Source organism: Gorilla gorilla, chromosome 16 (genome assembly GCF_029281585.2).
Source record: "Gorilla gorilla gorilla isolate KB3781 chromosome 16, NHGRI_mGorGor1-v2.1_pri, whole genome shotgun sequence".
NCBI lineage: Eukaryota > Metazoa > Chordata > Mammalia > Primates > Hominidae > Gorilla > Gorilla gorilla.
The window spans coordinates 34,823,416-34,842,351 of record NC_073240.2 but is presented as its reverse complement, the minus strand read 5'-3'; the positions used below and the strand labels follow the sequence as shown (position 1 = coordinate 34,842,351).

The following is an 18,936-nucleotide window of genomic DNA, read 5'->3' as shown; positions in this document are numbered from 1 at the left end:
GTCATTATTTACTTTTTCCCAGTTGTCTCATAGTCATTATTTTCTCTAGATTGTTCAAATCAGTACAAATAAGTTCCCTACGTTACAACTGATTATGCCTTAAGCTCTTTTGGTTTATAGGTTTCTCCATCCTCTCCCACCATTTTTTTCTCTTTCAGTTTATTTATTGAAGAAACTGGGCTCCTTATCTTCTAGAATTGTTCACATTGTGCATCTTTCTGCATGCTCTCTTAACCTTTCAGTGCCCAAGACTGGAAACTGTTCTCTAGCATGCATCTGAGCAGGGTTCCTATTTAAAAATCTATACAACATAGTCAGTTGTAATAGAGGGAACTTTTTTATACCCAAGCTTTTCTATTAAGATTTTGTGCCAGCTTTTTTCTAGGAGCATTGTGTATGTGTGTGTGTCCACATGTATACAACTAGTTGCTCACACAGACGCTACCTGAACAATCACACAGGCAAGTTGTAGAAATTGAGCCTGGAGAGTGCTAAGAGGGTACCTGAGAGGGCACTCACAGAAGGCTATCAAGGGCAAATGAAGTGGCCTTGACTTTGTCAGTAATTTGTCTCCTCTCAATATTTAAAAATAGATTTGTGTCAATATATAACATCAGAATGTTCATTAATCACCTATCTGGATGGTTCTGGTCATAACATGTATTTATTTCAAACTCAAGTTGTTAATAAGAAGTACTAAAACAAATTTAGATGTGGAATGGTTTTCATTATTCTAGAGTATGGAATCATATGTATAAATGTAGTACCATGTAAATTCACACTCCATTTCACAAGTCATTGTCCCTCACTATATGTAATAGTGTTTTCCTAGTAATATATGTTTAAGTTAAATAGTTTTAAATAATGTCATACTTTCATTGCTCTAAAAAATTAAATAAAGCTTTTAAACATGTTTATGGAATGTGTTTGTGAAATCCATATCCATAAATTGAAAGGGAGAGTGGATTTCCATCCTGAAGTCCTTTGAGTTTAAGATGCTTACAGCCTTGATTGTTTCAACTGGATGAAGCAACTATTGAAATAGGATACATAGGGAGAGATTTTAGAGATCAGCTACACAAATGTTTAGGCAGCTGCTTGCTAGATTTCCTTTTCAATGATTACTGGAAAGTTCACCCTAAAAGAACACTCTGGTATAGTGTGATTCTCTTAAAATAATATTTAATATCTTCAGACAGCTTGGTCTATTGCTTTTTATTGTTATGTCCATGTACTTTTTTGTTTTATTTTACTGGGAAGTCTACTAAGGTCAGGATTTCCACTGCTTACTTATTGATTTGTCTCTAATGATTGCAGGTTGAAGATGACAGCGATGCAGAGACCTATGGAGAAGAGAATGATGAACAGGGAAATTATTCTAAAAGAAAGATTGTCTCTAACTGGGATCGATATCAAGATATTGAAAAAGAGGTCAATAATGAAAGTGGAGAGTCACAGAGGGGAACAGATTTCAGTGTCCTCCTTAGCTCTGCAGGTATGAATTCCAGTTGCATGCATACTGTTTAGTGCTCTGAAAGTTGCACAGACATTTTATATATGTTTTTAAATTCTACTTTTATAACTAGCAATGTATCCTTTGTTCTTTGGATTTTTAATTCAAGTAAAGGACAGTGTTTCTAATGGCTTGTAAGGGAAAAAAAAGAGTTTAAATGGAAGTAAGGGTTTCCATGTACTGATGTAGAATGACTAAAGTCTTTGCAATAGATAAAAGGCTTTCTATAAGTGGAAAAAGCTGAGCCATGCTGCTGTAAATTTGATAGTCTGAGAAACAGAAATGTTTTCTTTGATATTGGAGGAAACATTCCTTATATTTGTAGGAAGCATTATAAAGTTTCTAGAATATATGTTCTCTTTTTTTTCCTTTTTTTTAAGTAGCCAGGTATATACATAGTAGTGGATATGCACATATTGGAGCCATATGCACTTGAACACCAAGTTTTTGTTTTTGCTTTTGGATAGTCTTCTCTGTCAATACAGTGAAAAACCCAGCCTTTCCGTGATCAGCTGTAATCTAAGATTGATTGCACCTTGAGTGATGTGATGCTGGAGAGCAGTAACAGGGAAGAACGGAGGAGTGCTGGGTGTACAGATGGCTGCAGGGTCCCTACTAAGGTGTGGCGTAAGAGTTTAAAGAATAAGTGGAAGATAGATTAGTGATTTCCAGGTGTTGGGGATGGGAGGGTGGGAGGCGGATGTGGTTATAAAGGGGCAGTGTGACAGATCCCTGGGATGCTGACACTGTTTAGTATCTTGACTGCGGTGGCAGGTACACGAACCTACGCAGGTGATAAAATTGTCTAGAACTTAATATACACACATGTGCACAAATGAGTATGAATAAATTTGAATAAGATTGGCAGATTGTATCAGTTTCAGTGTCAGTCTTCTGGTTGTGATATTACGGTTTTGCAAAATGTTATCATTGGGGGAAACTGGGCAATGTGTACAAGAGATCTCTCTGTATTATTTCTTTACAACTGTGTGTGAATCGGCAATTACCTCGCTAAATAATTATTGCCAGGTTAAAAAGATATAAAGGATGCAGATGTGAGAAGCAGGGAAGTAAAACAAAAATAATACTTTGGGACTGCTTTGAATTTTTTCTTCCTCATGACTTTGATGTTGCTGTTTAGTTCTACCTTTCTTCTTTATCTGCCTGTATTTTTGAATGCTGGCACCAGACTAAGAACAATAAAGTGATGCATTCTCTTCTAACTGAATAGAATGTGCTTTTCCGAGCAGGAAAGAAGTAGATCATAAAATTGTGAGTCAGGAGCACAGGATTCAGCTTGTCATTACCGTAGATGATTCAAATAGCATAACTTCTTTAGGTTTGTGGATTGCTCTCAACTCATTGACTGTTCAAGAATTGGTAACACTAAATAATTTTTCCCGTCAAATGAGTGCTTCCCTCTTGGTACCTATATTTTGGCCAATTATGGGTTTATAAGCACTTTTCTTCAAGGTGGGAGAAGGGGAATGAAGGTAAAATATGAGCTGGTTAGTTTTAATTCTCAACAGCTGTTCTGCCAGAAGATCTAGGGGGAAAAATGGAAGTAATACAATGAAATTAACTTGTGGACTAAAGTAGATTTAATTCAATCAGTTGTGTAGTCAGTTACTAGTATCTGTCAAAAAAAAGATACTTCATAAATGTTGGAAGGCAGTTAAAAATTCTATGCCAGGCTGGGCATGGTGGCTCACGCCTGTAATCCCAGCACTTTGGGAGGCCGAGGCGGGTAGATTGCCTGAGGTCAGGAGTTCGAGACCATCCTGGCCAACATAGTGAAACCCCATCTCTCCTAAAAATACAAAAAATTAGCTGGGCGTGGTGGCGGGCACCTGTAATCCCAGCTACTAGGGAGGCTGAGGCAGGAGAATTGCTTCAACCTGGGAGGTGGAGGTTGTAGTAAGCTGAGATCGTACCACTGCACTCCAGCCTGGGCAACAAGAGCAAAACTCTGTCTCAGAAAAAAAAAAAAAAAAAAAGAAAAAAATTCTAGTCCAACCTAGCAGGCCTGTCCTCTGGTTTATGATTTTGGTTATTTATTTTAGCATTTTATTTATAATTAAAAACCTGGCATGGATTGAGTCTCTCATGTATTTTTCTTGTAGTCTCTTTGCTTACTGATTTCTTCTGAAGTGGCTTGTTTATCTGTGATTGGTTTTGGTTTTTTTGGTAATTGCAGCTGTCCTGTCTTTTGATATGTGCTTACATTTCTTTCCCACTCTGTTGCTGATTTATCAGTTTCTTCTCACGATAGCATAAGACTGAGAAGAGCTTCCATGCTTTCTTCATACTCAGTGTTTTGGTGTTATATTGGTTTACTTCCGAGAGGTCAACTTCATTCTCTGATAATAAAAATTCTAGAGTATGCAGTGTTTTCTAGGTAAGCTGACCATACTCCTTGAAACAATTCTGCTTTCTAGTGTACTATCCTTGTTTGTATAAATAAATAGACAACTGAGAAAAAATATTGTTGGTACCTTAGGTGTGCAATCATAAACTTTTCTAGACATTGCCAAATTGCTTTCCACGGTAAAGATGAGAGAGTTCCTGGTGTTCGTCATCTCTGCAAATACCTAGTACTGTTGGACTTTTAAATTGTGACCAGTTGATTGAATGGTGTCTAGTGTAGTTAATTCAACAGATATTTAAGTACCCATTGTTCCAGCTATTGGCTTAGAGGCTGGACATAGAGTGGTGAACAGAACAGATATAGACACCTGTCTCACAGAGTTGACTTTCTAGAGGGTAGAGACAGACAAGAAGAGTATATAAAATGTTAAATGCTATAATTGCTTAGAATAGAAATAAAATGAGGAAGGGCTGTTAACCAGTTTTAGAAGTAGCCAGGGGTCTTACTGAGAAGATAACATTTGAGCAAAGATCTGAGGAGGGTGAGGGAGCAAGTGAGGATATTTATGGGAAAAGTGTCCCAGGCAAAGGGAATAGCAAGCTCAAAGGCTTTGAGATGGGAGGATAGGGAATCGCAAGGAAGGCCAGTGTGGCAGAAGCAACGTGAGCGAATATGCGATGGGGTCAGAAAGGCATTATCCAGCCAGATCGCGTAGTATTGTAGACCATTGTAAAGATGTTTTCTTTTATTCTGAGTGAGATGAAAAACCAGTGGAGGGTTTGAAGAGAAGAGTGATATAACACTCCTGTGTTAACAGGATCACTCTGCTGTGTTGGAAGGAACTGAAGACTGGCAAGAGGGGAGCAGGTAGACTAGTTAGGAAGCCACTGCTACTACTAGTAGCAGGTAGACTAGTTAGGAAGCCACTAATAATAATCCAGGTAAGCAGTGGTGGTGGTTGCTGGGTCCAGAGGAGAGCAGTGGAGGTGGTGAAAAGTGGTTGGGTTCTAGATCTACGTAGAGAGAAGAGCAGAGAGCACTTGCAAATGCTGGGTATGAGATAAAAAGATATGTAAGGATGACACTAGGTTTTGGGTCTGAACAGTGAGAAGAAGGGAGTTGCCCTTAACTGAGGTGTGTAAGTTATAGGAGGTACCAGTGTTGCATGTATTAAAATTGAGATGTCACTTTGATACCTGTTGCAGTCAGAATTCCTTAAGAAATGGCTGGCACACTCAATATAATTGAACATTTTGACAAAGGAATCATTTACAAAGGTATGTGTAGAATATAATGAAAGCACTGAGGTAGTGCTGTGTTGAGAGGGCAAGTAGCAGCAGAGATGTTACCACCCTAGTTACTGGAAATTTGAAGAGAGTCATAGAGAGTTGGCCTTGGGAGAATGAATCACCTTCAGTGAGGGGACTCAGCCAGTGAAGATGACCCCACTCTGAGAGAGTCAGAGGAATAAACATTCTCTTCCTGTCTCTGCCAAGGCTTCCATAAGTCTAACCTACTGGAAGCCAGAAGACAAGGGAAGTTGTAATCCATATTGGTCAACCTTCTAGGGTAGAACAGGTTGGAGAAGGGTGGAGGATAAATCTGCATTGGCACATGGAAGAGACCCAGCACAACATCTAATAGGCGACATGGAGCAGGCTGCTGGATAGAGGAATGTGGGGTTCAGGATCCAGGCCTGGGCTGGCAATAATACATTTGGGTGATGCCAGCCTATAGATGATATTTAAAGTCGTGAGAATGTATGAGATGACAAGGGGAGTTATTACCTAGAGAAGTACTGATTCCCAGGCACCACAGTGTCTAGAGTTTAGGGGAAAGAGAAGAGACCAGCAAAGGAGACTGAGCATGAGCGGTAGAAGAAAGAACCAGAGAGTGTAGTGTCTTTAAGTGTTTCGAAGCAGGAGGAGAGATCTGTATCAAATGCAGTTGATGACAACGAAGAATTGACTGTTAAATTTAACAGGAAGGTTATTGGTGATCTTCACAAGTGCAGTTTTGTTGGAGTGGTGGCATAAATTTTTTCTTGAATTTAAAAAGAATGTGGGAGGAGATGTTTGAGACAGCAGGTATAAATGACTTAATTTTAAGGAGTTTTGTTATAAAGGAAAGGAGAATAATGGGCTAGTGGGAGAAGTGGGTCAAGACTTTTTAATTTTTTCTTTTTTTGGCATTTCTTTTGTAGCGACAGGGTCTTGTTATGTTGCTTAGGCTGGTCTCGAATTCCTGGGCTCAAACAATCCTTCCTTGGCTTCCCAAAGTCCTGGGATTACAGATGTCAGCCACTATGCTTGGCCAGTTAAGACATTTTTTAAAGGTGGGAGAAATAACTACATGTTTACTTGTTGATAGATCCAGAAAAGGGGACAAAAATCATAAGGGGAGGGGTGAGAATTCCTGGATCTGTGTTCTTTAGTAGATATGAGCTTGATAGGATCTATTGTGCAGGTGGAGGGATGGCCCATTGCTGGGGCTTGGGCAGTTTTCCAACTGTAATTGGAGGAAAGGCAGAATATATGGGCATAGATATGGGTAGATGTCATGGAGGCTTGGGGAAGTGGTCTAAGAAAACCATGGATAAGTGTTGTGGAGGAGGTACTGGAAGTGGAAGGAGAGAGCAGAAGGTAAGAAATAGTTGTCGAGGAAGTGGGAAAGTATAGTTTCCTATTTTCCAAATAGGAAAATGTGGTATAGATGTTGGGTGACAATAGGGGCCCACATGAAGTTGGTATTCATAAATTTAAGGTGAGAACAGGTATACTTTTCCCTGAATTATATTGTGCTGTATGGGTGCAGGCCCAGAAAGACCGGACGGAAGGGTAGGACTTAATCATGATTACAGTTTAGCAGAGCAAATGCAATGAAATGAGAGAGGGAAAAGGAGATGATTAGAATGATTGACATGAATTTAAGTGGGATAAGGAAATAAGTGAAGATATGAGAGAAGATGAGGGGCAGTAAAAAGATATTGGGATCACAGGACTACAGATTTTTTCAGGGCAGAAGGATTATTGACCTTCTTGAGAAAGTGTGAGTTGGAGAGGTGGGAAGTGGTGGCTGTAGATTAGAATGTTTGACGTTGAGATTTGGTGGGGCAGGGGGTTGCAGATGACGGTAATGATATAGTCTTATATAAAAATACGGGTGTGCCTGGCTGTGAGGTGGTGTGGAGACCTCGTCTTTGGAGTTTTTAGTTTACATTTCCTTAGTTATTACTGAGGTTGAACATCTTTGTATTTGTGGTGCTTGCTCTCTTTGTGAACTGCTGCTCACATTCTTTGACCATTTGGCTATTTTGTTTCTTATTGATTTGTGGGTTAAAAAAATGTAGTCTTGATACTTATCTTTTGATATTTGTGTTTGCAGGTATCTCCTGATATGAGATTCACTTCTATAGTGTGTCTTTCAGTGCATTGTTTTAAATTTTAGTTGAATTTATCAATTTTCTATCCTACTGTTTATGCTGTTTTATGCCTTTAGAAATCCATCTTCCCCCAAGGTTAAAGATGTTCTCCTATATTTTCTAGAAGTTCTAATTTTGCTTTTTTTCCTGAAGAATGTTACATTTTATTGTTTGCTACATTCTTGTGCCACGGTTTTCAGCCCCATCGGGTAATTTAAGGTCTTCTCTACGCTGTTTATTCTAGTTAGCCATTCATCTAATCTTTTTTCAAGCTTTTTAGCTTCCTTGCGATGGGTTCGAACAGCCTCCTTTAGCTCAGAGAAGTTTGTTATTACCAGCCTTCCGAAGCCTACTTCTGTCAGCTCATCAAAGTCATTCTCCATCCAGCTTTGTTCTGCTGCTGGCGAGGAGCTGTGTTCCTTTGGAGGATAAGAGGTGCTCTGGTTTTTAGAATTTTCAGCTTTTCTGCTCTGGTTTCTCCCCATCTTTGTGGTTTTATCTACCTTTGGTCTTTGATGCTGGTGACCTACAGATGGGGTTTTAGTGTGGATGTCCTTTTTGTTGATGTTGATGCTATTCCTTTCTGTTTGTTAGTTTTCCTTCTAACAGTCAGGTCCCTCAGCTGCAGGTCCGTTGGAGTTTGTGGGAGGTCCACTCCAGGCCCTGTTTGCCTGGGTATCACCAGCGGAGGCTGCAGAACAGCAAATATTGCAGGACAGCAAATATTGCTGCCTGATCCTTCCTCTGGAAGCTTCGTCCCAGAGGGGCACCCGCCTGTATGAGGTGTCAGTCGGCCCCTACTGGGAGTTGTCTCCCAGTTAGGCTACATGGGGTTCAGGGACCCACTTGAGGAGGCAGTCTGTCGGTTCTCAGAACTCAAACACCGTGCTGGGAGAACCACACCTCTCTTCAGAGCTGTCAGACAGGGACGTTTAAGTCTGCAGAAGTTTCTGCTGCCGTTTGTCCAGCTATGCCCTGCCCCCAAGGGTGGGGTCTACAGAGGCAGCAGGCCTTGCTAAGCTGCAGTGGGCTCTGTCCAATTCAAGCGTCCCCAGCCACAGTGTTTACCTACTCGAGTCTCAAGTCTCAGCAATGGCGGACGCCCCTCCCCCTGCCAGGCTGCTGCCTCACAGGTCTATCTCAGACTGCTGCGCTAGCAGTGAGCAAGGCTGTGTGGGTGTGGGACCCACCTAGCCATGTGTGGGATATAATCTCCTGGTGTGCCATTTGCTAAGACTGTTGGAAAAGCGCAGTATTTGGGCGTAAGTGTCCAGATTTTCCAGGTACAGTCTGTCATGGCTTCCCTTGGCTAGGAAAGGGAAATCCCCTGACCCCTTGTGCTTCCGGGGTGAGGCAGTGCCCCGCCCTGCTTCAGCTCGCCCTCCATGGCCTGCACCCACTGTCCAACCAGTCCCAATGAGATGAACCAGGTACCTCAGTTGGAAATGCAGAAATTACTGTCTTCTGCATTGATCACGCTGGGAGCTGCAGCAGCATTTTAAAAACCCAAATGATGTAATGACCCACTAATGGCTTATGACCTGCAGTTTGGTGTGGTCTGAAGCATCTGATTCATTTAGTCATTTCAGTAACTTCGAAAAATGTCTGAGCAGAAACTCTTTAGTTTAATTAGATCCCACCTGTCAATTTTTGGTTTTGTTGCAATTGCTTTTGAGGACTTAAGGACTCAAAAGTTTTCCCTTGGTATCCAAGAGGGATGGTTTCAGGATGCCTGTGGATACCAAAATCTAGGAATGCTAAGTCTCTGATATAAAATGGCACAATATTTGCATATAACCTATGCAAAAAGTATAGATACCTTCCTTTATATACTTTAATCATCTTTAAATCACTTATAATATCTAATGCAATGTAAGTGCTATGTAAAGTTATACTGTATTATTTTTTATTTGTATTTTTATTGTTGTATTGTTATTTTAAAATAATTTTCTTTATTCATTTATTTTTAGAGAGACAGGGTCTTCCTCTGTCACCCAGGCTGGAGTGCAGTGGCATGATCATAGCTCACTGCAGCCTTGACCTCCTGGGCTCAAGCAATCCTCCTGCCCCAGCCTCCTGAGTAGGTGGGACTATAGAGGTGTGCCACCCACACCTGGCTGATTTCTTCATTTTTTTGTAGAGACAGGACCTTGCTGTGTTGCCCAGGCTGGTCTTGAATTCCTGGTCTCAAGTGATCCTCTCTCTTTGGCCTCCCAAAGTGCTGAGATTACAGGTGTGAGCCACTGTGCCTGGCCAGTATTATTATTTTTTATTTTTAAAAAATATTTTTGATCTATGGTTGGTTAAATCTACCAATGTGGATGGTTGCCTGTATGTTATTTTTTTCTTCCCAAATTAGCTGGACCTCTGGTCGAATTCTCAAATGTTATTTGGAAGATAGACCTTTATCTAAGAGTACACCTTTATCTAAGAGTAGAGAATATAGAACTTCAAGAGTAGAGAATATAGCTTAACATATATTCTCTAAGTAGATTTCCATTGTAACAGTGAATTTTTGAAGACTTGTAATTAAAAAGTGAATTTCTATTTCACACATACTGTATGTATATGTCGATGCTCACTTTGGAAGATAGTTTGCCATTTTCTGATAAAACTGAAGATCTAGCACTTTCACCCTTAAAGGATACTCTAGAGCAGAGGTCCCCAACCTTTTTGGCACCAGGGACCGGTTTTGTGGAAGACAATTTTTCCACAGACCGGGGTGAGGATGATGGTTTCAGGATGATTCAAGCATGTTATATTTATTGTGTGCTTTATTTCTATTATTATTACATTGTGATATGTAGTGAAATAATTATACAACTCACCATAATGTAGACTCAATGGGAGTCCTAAACTTGTTTTCTTGCAACTGGATGGTCCCATCTGGGAATGATGGGAGACAGTGACAGATCATCAGGCATTAGATTCTCATAAGGAGCGTGCAACCTGGATCCCTTGCATGTGCAGTTCACAATAGGGTTTGGCTCCTATGAGAATCGAATGCTGCTGCTGATCTGACAGGAGGTGGCGCTCAGGCACTAATGCAAGCAGTAGGGAGTGGCTGTAAATAGAGAAGAATCTGCTCACTTGCCCACCACTCACCTCCTGCTATGCAGCCCGGTTCCTAACAAGCCACAGACTGGTACTGATCCATGGTCTGGGGGTGGGGGACCCCCTGTTCTAGAGAAACTCCAGCACGTGTGTGCCCAAATGTTCACAGCTGTATGTTCAGAAGAGCCTCAGATGGAAGCAACACAAATATTCATTAATAGTGGAATGAATACTTAAATAAGTGGATGAATCTTTTCAACATAGCATGAAGTAAAAGAAACATGCCCACAGAATTCGTTAGTATGATTCTATTATATAAAGTTGAAACACAGGAAAAAAAACCCTATTTTTTAAGGATGTATATTTAAATACTAAAGTGACAATCAAGGAAATGATTATTCCAGATATCATGATTGCGGTCACCTCTAGTGGGGAGATGAGGTGTAATGATTGAGGAGGGCCAGGTAGCAGGTGTGGTGTTGGCAGTATTCTATTTCCTGGCCTGGATGATTGTTATTTATGTTGCTTTAATAATTATTCTATAAGCTCATATGTATTATCAATTTTTTATTTTACAGATCTCTTTATAAAAGGAATAAAACTCTTTAAAAGTGGATTTCTAATGGTAAAATTTCTGTTACCACCATAGAGGTGGGAACCATTTTTGGAGAGGCAGCCCTTTCCAGCCTGCCTCCTTCCACTTGTGCCACACGGGCATTGCCTGCTCTGTTTGTTTCTGACCACTGACAGTGACACTCTCATTTTTATTAGTGATGGATATGGGAAAGGGGATGGTTGTTCAAAGTCATACTTTTTCTGGTAAGATTGTGAGTCTTTAGGTGTCTTTGTAGAACTCTTTCTGTAAGTCTCTGAAAGAGATAATCATGCCTTTGGCTTTTCTTTTTGAACAGTATTCTTGGCAGTTCTAAGTTACGTTTCAAGAGCTTTGAAAATGGCACCCCCTCTTACCTTCAAACGTAAAAAGTAAGATCTATGAGAAATTTCTTCTGCCCTTCATTTTTTTCCCCAAAAGTCAAATCATTGAATTCATGCCATATGCGTTGTCTATTCCTTTCAAGATGTCACAGATAGCCAGAGTTAGAAAAATGTTTAACAGTGTGAGCAGAATGCACTGGATCAATATTGAAGAAAACGTGGGGAAAATATTATGTGCAAGTCTGTAAACACTATTTTTAGAGATACAAATAAAAACGAAATAACCAGACTGCAGTTTGGTCAGTATAGTTGTTGTCTGTGCATATTTTTGCTGAAAACTATTATATATTTTCTTCAATTTAATTTTATGAAAAGCTATTTTGGGTAGGAAATTTTAATTGTAATGACATTTGAATTTCTTCCCTCCTCTGTTCCTTGTGCCAACAATTAGACTGAAGGGAAAAGAAAGGATATTACTCTAGCAGCCTGTACTTTTAAATCTCGAACCTTTTCTTTCCATGAGGCAACAAGACAGTTTTATTTGTCCTCATTGATTCAGCTCATTTTTTCCCTCTTCTTGTATGGTATATAGTTTGTACTAATATAGTCTCATATTACAAAGGCAATATAGTAGAAGAAGATTCTTCCCTTTGATATTTAAAACATCTGAAATAACACAAACAGAACTATAAATTAAAAAATTTGTTCTGGCTAACAGGGCTAAAAAAATTTTCAATTGGATAACCAAAAAAATTAAAAAAAGGAAAACTCCGATAACAAAAAAACTTTTCCTTGTAGCTGAATATTGAATACTGGGCCTAATTTGATTTTCTTTTTTCTTTTTTTTTTGAGACAGAGTCCTGATCTGTCACACAGGCTGGAGTGCAGTGGCGCAATCTCGGCTCACTGCAAGCTCCGCCCCCCGGGCTGACGCCATTCTCCTCCCTCAGCCTCCTGAGTAGCTGGGACTACAGGTGCCCGCCACCACGCCTGGCTAACTGTTTTGTATTTTTTTAGTAGAGACGGGGTTTCACCGTGTTAGCCAGGATGGTCTCAAATCTTCTGACTTCGTGATCCCCCTGCCTTGGCCTGCCAGAGTGCTGGGATTACAGGCGTGAACCACCGCGCCCGGCCTGATTTTCTTTTTAAAAACCTTCAAAAGATAAGAGCAGAATTTGTGTGCTAAACTGCTAGTCTCCAGCGCCATTTTGTGTTTTCTGTTGTTTTGAAGCAATTCTTTGTTTTTGCTGGTCCAGCTGCATCATTTTCATCATCCTGAACTATCATTTTCCTGCCCTGAAGTTGTACATTTCCTTTAGCAGATACAGCCTAGGCAGCTTTATTTCCCTTTCTTTTTCCTTTAAATCTATGACCTTTTGATTCTCATTTGTTTAGAGATTCTTGATAATTTTGCATGAGTTTTTTTCAGTGTTTCTTTTTCTACCTTTCTGTCTAGTAATTTCCACATCTCTTCCTTGTTTCTTAGTCATAGATTAAAATTGCTGGCTGCTTCTGCTTTATTTAGTGTTTCTTTAGCTTTTTTCTTAAATAGAATTAATCTCTCTTTTGCTCTACTGATAAAGTGTATCCATTTTATTTCCCCATGATTTGAGAAAAGGATATGTGGGTGCTTTCTACAGGTCACATTATCTAAGTCATCCCCAAATTTCAGCAAACATCCAATCTAGACATTTCATTTGAGCATCCTCAGCACTTCTGTTTTTTTTTTTTTTTAAAGTTTATTTTTGTGGGTCCGTAGTAGATACATATATTTACTGGGTATATGAGATATTTTGGTACAGGTATGCCATGCGTAATAATCACATCATGGAAAATTGGGTATCCATCCTCTCAAGCATTTATCTTTTGCAGCACTTCCATTTTTCTTCTTGCTCTTGCTTAGCTCTGAATTTAGTTTATACTTTGTTTTGCTTCATTCTTGTTTTGCAAAATAATCCTCCTTGAAAAGTGTTAGAAGGTCTGTATTTTTATACCAGGGTTCAGGGCCAGGGTCTCTATAAACTTTTTATTGGATTTAATAATGTCAAACACTGCACATGTTGATTGCTTAAATGCTTTGTGTAATGTTTTTCTCATTTGAATATTTAGTGCTTGACCTTTATCTTCTAATCTTTAAAAGATTAGACATAAAATAATTATGTCATCAGGAGTTGCATCCATTGGGAAGCCTTTCATATGAATGGATCTGGTTTTACATCATTTTTTTCTACTCATCAGTTGCCAGAGGGACATTTTGTACTAATCAGAGGGAGGTTTGTTTGGAAAAATCTTCTGATTTTAGTTTTATCTGTATTTTCATTAGTTCTGCCTTTGATTTGTTCAGTGCTTCTATTATATTAAAATCTGTTGTTAGGTAATTTAACCTGTTGAATTTTGTTATTTCCAGAGGTATCCAGCTTTCATCCAATTTAGTCTGTTCCTTTTAAAAATTTGTCTTACGGCAAATTAAAGTCATCAAAATGATACTTGATTTGATGGTGGTAGGTTTCGGTCCCCAGAGCAGCCATTGTTTTCACTATCACCATTTTTGGCTGCTGTGGTTATCTTTCCGGTCCCAGGCCCCCAGAGCCGAGCCATAGGATCGCTAGCAGAGACTGTACTTTCAAGTTCGCATGAAGGACTGTTTATTTTTAAATGTTTATTATTAGATAATTTAAACTAGTTATACTGGACATGGCTTAATGAGAGAACGTTAGTGAATCTTTTCTGAGTTTAACTTGTATTCCAGATACTCTTCTGGTTATCAAATGACTTATATTCCAGTTACTCTTCAGTTAGACAACTGGCTGCATCATCAAATCATCTGGATACTACATTCTTTTCTTTTTTTTTTTTTTTCGGACAGGGTCTCACTCTGTCGCCCATGCTGGAGGGCAGTGGCGTGATCTCGGCTCACTGCAGCCTCTGCCTCCCAGGTTCAAGCAATTCTCCTGCCTTAGCCTCCTGAGTAGCTGGGACTATAGGCACGCACCACAACGCCTGGCTAAGTTTTTTTTGTTTTGTTTTGTTTTGTTTTGTTTTGAGATGGAGTCTCACCCTGTTGCCCAGTCTCGATTGCAACGATGCAATCTCGGCTCACTGCAACCTCTGCCTCCCAGGTTCAAGCGATTCTCCTGCCTCAGCCTCCTGAGTAGCTGGGATTATAGGCGCCCACCACCATGCCCGGCTAATTTTGTGTATTTTTAGTAGAGACAGGGTTTCACCGTGTTGGCCAGGCTGGTCTCAACTCCTGACCTCAAGTGATCCTCCTGCTTTGGCCTCCCAGAGTGCTGGGATTAGAGGTGAGCCACTGAACCCGGCCTCATCTGGGTACCACGTTCTAATAGCATCTAGTGTATCCGTCTCAATTGCTATTGTCTCTTCTTTGTATGATTATCTTTTAGACTCATACCTCTCCTTACAAAAATTAAGATAATTTTAGGTGGATTTTGGGAAGGAGAGCAAATAAATGCTTCTGATCAATGTCATATTTAATTGGAAGTTGATAAATTCTCTTTACTTGATCTGGAAAGATAATAAAAGGTTATTTTTGATAAAGTCCTTAAAGAAAATCAGGGTAGAAGCTCTTCTAAAATAAAACACATGAAACATGAATTCAGAGACTATGAAAAGGGGCGGCTCTAGCGTTAGTATTGTGGTAGGAAAGGCATCTTTTCAGTAGTGTGCCTGAAGTGTAGTATATGTGTTTAGATAGTGGAATAGAAGGAACACTTGGTGGGCGTCAGGGGATCTTAGTTTTGGTTTTGGTTGTCTTAGAACCTTTTTTTTTTTTTTTAAACGACAAACAAAACCAGCTGTTAGAAATAATACCTCCTTGATTTAATCTAGGGGTAGTTGTGACGATCATGTGGAATTATTTTACAAATTATAAAGTTCTATACAAAAGCTAAGAATTACTTTTTAGGTGAAGAGAAACAAACTGTTGGGTTAGAATATACTGTGGGTCATATTTGAAATTAGGTCATTAACATGGGGCTGTCATGAAAATATCCAAGCATGGTACTAACATATATATGTAATTAGAAAAATAAATGATCATTAACTCATTTTCTCTTTTATTTAGCTTTTTTTGTGTGTTTGTGATTTGTTGAACTATTTTAACTTCTGCAACTGTAGAGGTGATACAGGGAACTTGAAAGATGATTAAAAATAAGAAAAACAGGATTTATGATGAAAGGTTTAGGATGCTAAGCAAAACAAGCCTGAGAAATGGTTTAATAATTTGTGTTTTCCAAGCTGTAAAGACAAAGGAAAAAAAAATCAAATGTGCTTAAACTAAAATACAGGGGATTTAGATTAGCCATTTGTGTTATGAGTGTTAACTGGGCATCCAAGGGAGAGTTGGGAAATCACCTTTACTGAAAATCTTTCAAAATGGATTTGGTTTCATTTAATGGAAATGGGTTCAACAATGGTCCTTCTTGCTGCATGGGATAGAGCAAGGTCATTTATCAAGGAGTTTTTTCAACCCTGTAATTCTGTTCTCGTCTTTTAATTTTGCGATAATTCTACAGTGTTTTACTTGTGTGTTAAGTGAGCACACCCAGTGTCCTCAGAAGGGTTAGGCTTAATAAATAGGCAAGGCGTGTGTGTGTAAATGAGCCCTGTGGCCACTAGTGACCCTGCAACCACAGGTGACCTTAAGCTAACAAGCTGATGGCGGTCATCAGTGCTGTCATTTCCTGAAACCTACCAGGTGCAGGCTGTGTGTGAGATGTGTTACGCGGGCACATTCTCTATTTCATTAAATCCTAACTTTAATTTAATAGGGTAGGTTTCATTATCTCTATTCTATACATGTAGAAACTAAGCCTTAGAAATAAAGTTCAACAATTTGTACAAAATTCTCATATCTCTTAGGTAGCAGAATCAGGATTCAAACTTAAGTATGCCTGGCTTCAAGGTTGGAATTTTTTGCACTTGATACTGTTCATTAAAATCGAAATATATTGTTGATTATCTGAAACTAAAAAAAATCTATGTTTATTGTATATCACTGTCTAAGATACACATTTTTTGTTTCTGCAAAAAAAGAAGCTGTGTTGTTTACACTTGGTCTGCAGCTTCAGAGAAGGTTTGTGGTTGGTTAAGAAGCTGCCTTTGGGCTGGAGGCAGGCACCTGGACAGAAGCCCCAAGGCTTGGGAGCTGTAGCCAGGCCTCAGAGCACTGCACTGTGAGGCTCCCAGTTGTGTTGGAGGGTGAGTCTTTTGGCCTATGGAAGTTGGTCAGGTGGTTTTCCTTCTTGATGCATTTCACCTCCTTGTGTAGACAGTCACAGAGAATGTGGGTCTGTGTGGCCATAACCCAGGCATGCAGACCCAGCAGGACCTGGTTAGGGTTTTCCATGGGGCCAGAAAGCTTCCTAGGCATCCAGGGTGTGATCCCACTCATCTTGGGGCAGCTTCTGCATGCAGCGCTGATTATGAATCTTCTAGGCATGCTTGTTTGCCAACTTGTAGCAGAAGTGGTTCCTGCCTTCTGGGGCCACACTGTTGCAGTTGAAACAAAAGCCCAAAGAGAGAAAGAGAGAGATAAATAGAGGAGGCCTGCAGATGCAGGTGGACCAAGCAGCTGGCAGCAGCCTTGATCTCAGTGGAATAATTCTGGTAGATTTGGGAGCTCATGGTTGGAGAAAAAAACCATTGTTAGCCGGCCTGAGAAGAAGGGGATGGGCAAAGAGATGGTCCCAGAGGCTGCAGCTGGGGAGGAGAGTGGAGCGTAATCTGAGGCTGGAGTAGGGAAGACCTTGAGTCTGTGGGTTTATTCCATCCTAACACTGTGGAGGCAAGAGACTGTCTGGTGGCTGTCCATTGTTTTTCTCTTTTCCTTTCCTCGCCTTTCCCTTTCCCTTCCCCTTTTGTTAAATAAAAAGCAAGCTAGCATAATAAATGAATTTGATCTTAGTTTATCAAATGAAAAAACCTTCAAATGTACCTTTTCCAAGAGAAAGGTGACATATGCAAAAGAATAAAGCACATATGGGATACTGCATTGTACATTCTTAGTCACTGTCATATGTGGAGTGGGATGGAAAGAATATCCTCACATAATTTGTTGTGAGAATACTGCACTGGTCTCAGAATTTTCAGTGACCTGAGGATGGAATTAATGCTAATGAATTATGAATATATACTGTTTAATTTAGTGGCATTGAGTGGTGAGGATGTCAACATACAGCTTTTCATAACCTGTGGTGAGAATTCCTCTTGGAAAAGTAAATCTATATTTTATCTGTTTATTTAGCACTTGAAAAGAACCTGGGCTGGGCGCGGTGGCTCATGCCTGTAATCCCAGCACTTTGGGAGGCCGAGGTGGGCGGATCACGAGGTCAGGAGATCGAGACCATCCTGGCTAACATGGTGAAACCCCATCTCTACTAAAAATACAAAACAACTAGCTGGGCATGGTGGCATGTGCCTGTAGTCCCAGCTACTCGGGCGGCTGAGGCAGGAGAATCGCTTGAACCTGGGAGGCGGAGGTTGCAGTGAGCCAAGATTGCGCCACTGCATTCCAGCCTAGGTGACAGAGTGAGACTCCGTCTCAAAAAAACCAAAAACCTTATATAGAGCCTTATGGTCATAATCTATTATATCCTGTGTATTGCACATGAAGGAAAATATTGTCTTTAATAATATTACTGCTGGTTTTTAAAAAATCATTAAGTTTCAGAAAGCTTGCTTTCTTTACCTCTTACTTTCTAGCTAAGTAGATAATTAATGTGGTTTTATATTTACCTTTAAAGTTCTGTAGTTGTAGAGTCTTCTGCCTTGTGTTTATACAGAGTTTATAAAAATTTACAGTGGGCCGGGCGCGGTAATCCCAGCACTTTGGGAGGCCGAGGTGGGTGGATCACGAGGTCAGGAGATCGAGACCATCCTGGCTAACATGGTGAAACCCCGTTTCTACTAAAAATACAAAAATAAATTAGCCAGGCGTGGTGGCAGGTGCCTGTAGTCCCAGCTACTCGGGAGGCTAAGGCAGGAGAATGGCGTGAATCTGGGAGGCAGAGTTTGCAGTGAGCCGAGGTGGCGCCACTGCACTCCAACCTGGGCGACAGAGCGAGAGTCCATCTCAAAAAAAAAGAAAAAATTTACAGTGATATGTGGGGTTTTCACAAATAACCCTGAGAAACAAAAATCAACTTAATAGAATCCTAAATTTGTTATGCCATCATGAATTTCTGCCTCCATGGGGGAATGCTATGTGAGTTAGATCTGTCAGAGAGATATCAGGCACCTGGGCTTTCTGGCATTCTGCCCTTGAGAGAATCATGAACCTTTCAGTATTAGAGAAGAATCCTTAGAGATAGTTTTTTCACTGAACATTTCTTGAACTTCTATTTTTGAACATTTCCTAGAAATTAATAGAATGAAGCTTAAAAAGATTAAGTGACTGTGTACATGGCCACAGAATTGGAAACAGTAGTCTTTGGCTTCAAACTCAAGATTTCTAGCTTATAGGTACTTATTTACCAAACACTAAGGAGTCAGGTGTATCATGCATCATGTCAGGTGCTGAGGGTACAGAAATGCCTACAACACAGTGCCTGCCTTTCAGAATATTGTTGGGAGAGCTGAACTGCAGTGGCCCAGACTGCTCTTGATGGGTATGTCAAGAATGCA

At 40.1% G+C, this 18,936-nt stretch overlaps 1 protein-coding gene across 1 annotated transcript in view; it reads left to right on the top strand.

Annotated features, from left to right (window-relative positions):
- The window catches only part of AVEN (apoptosis and caspase activation inhibitor), a 173,694-nt gene that overhangs the window by 34,657 nt on the left and 120,101 nt on the right, over positions 1-18,936 (top strand). The window contains exon 2 of the mRNA XM_004055907.5: positions 1,318-1,495. Coding sequence (XP_004055955.5) covers positions 1,318-1,495 — 178 coding nt within the window. The remainder of the gene's footprint in view (positions 1-1,317; positions 1,496-18,936) is intronic.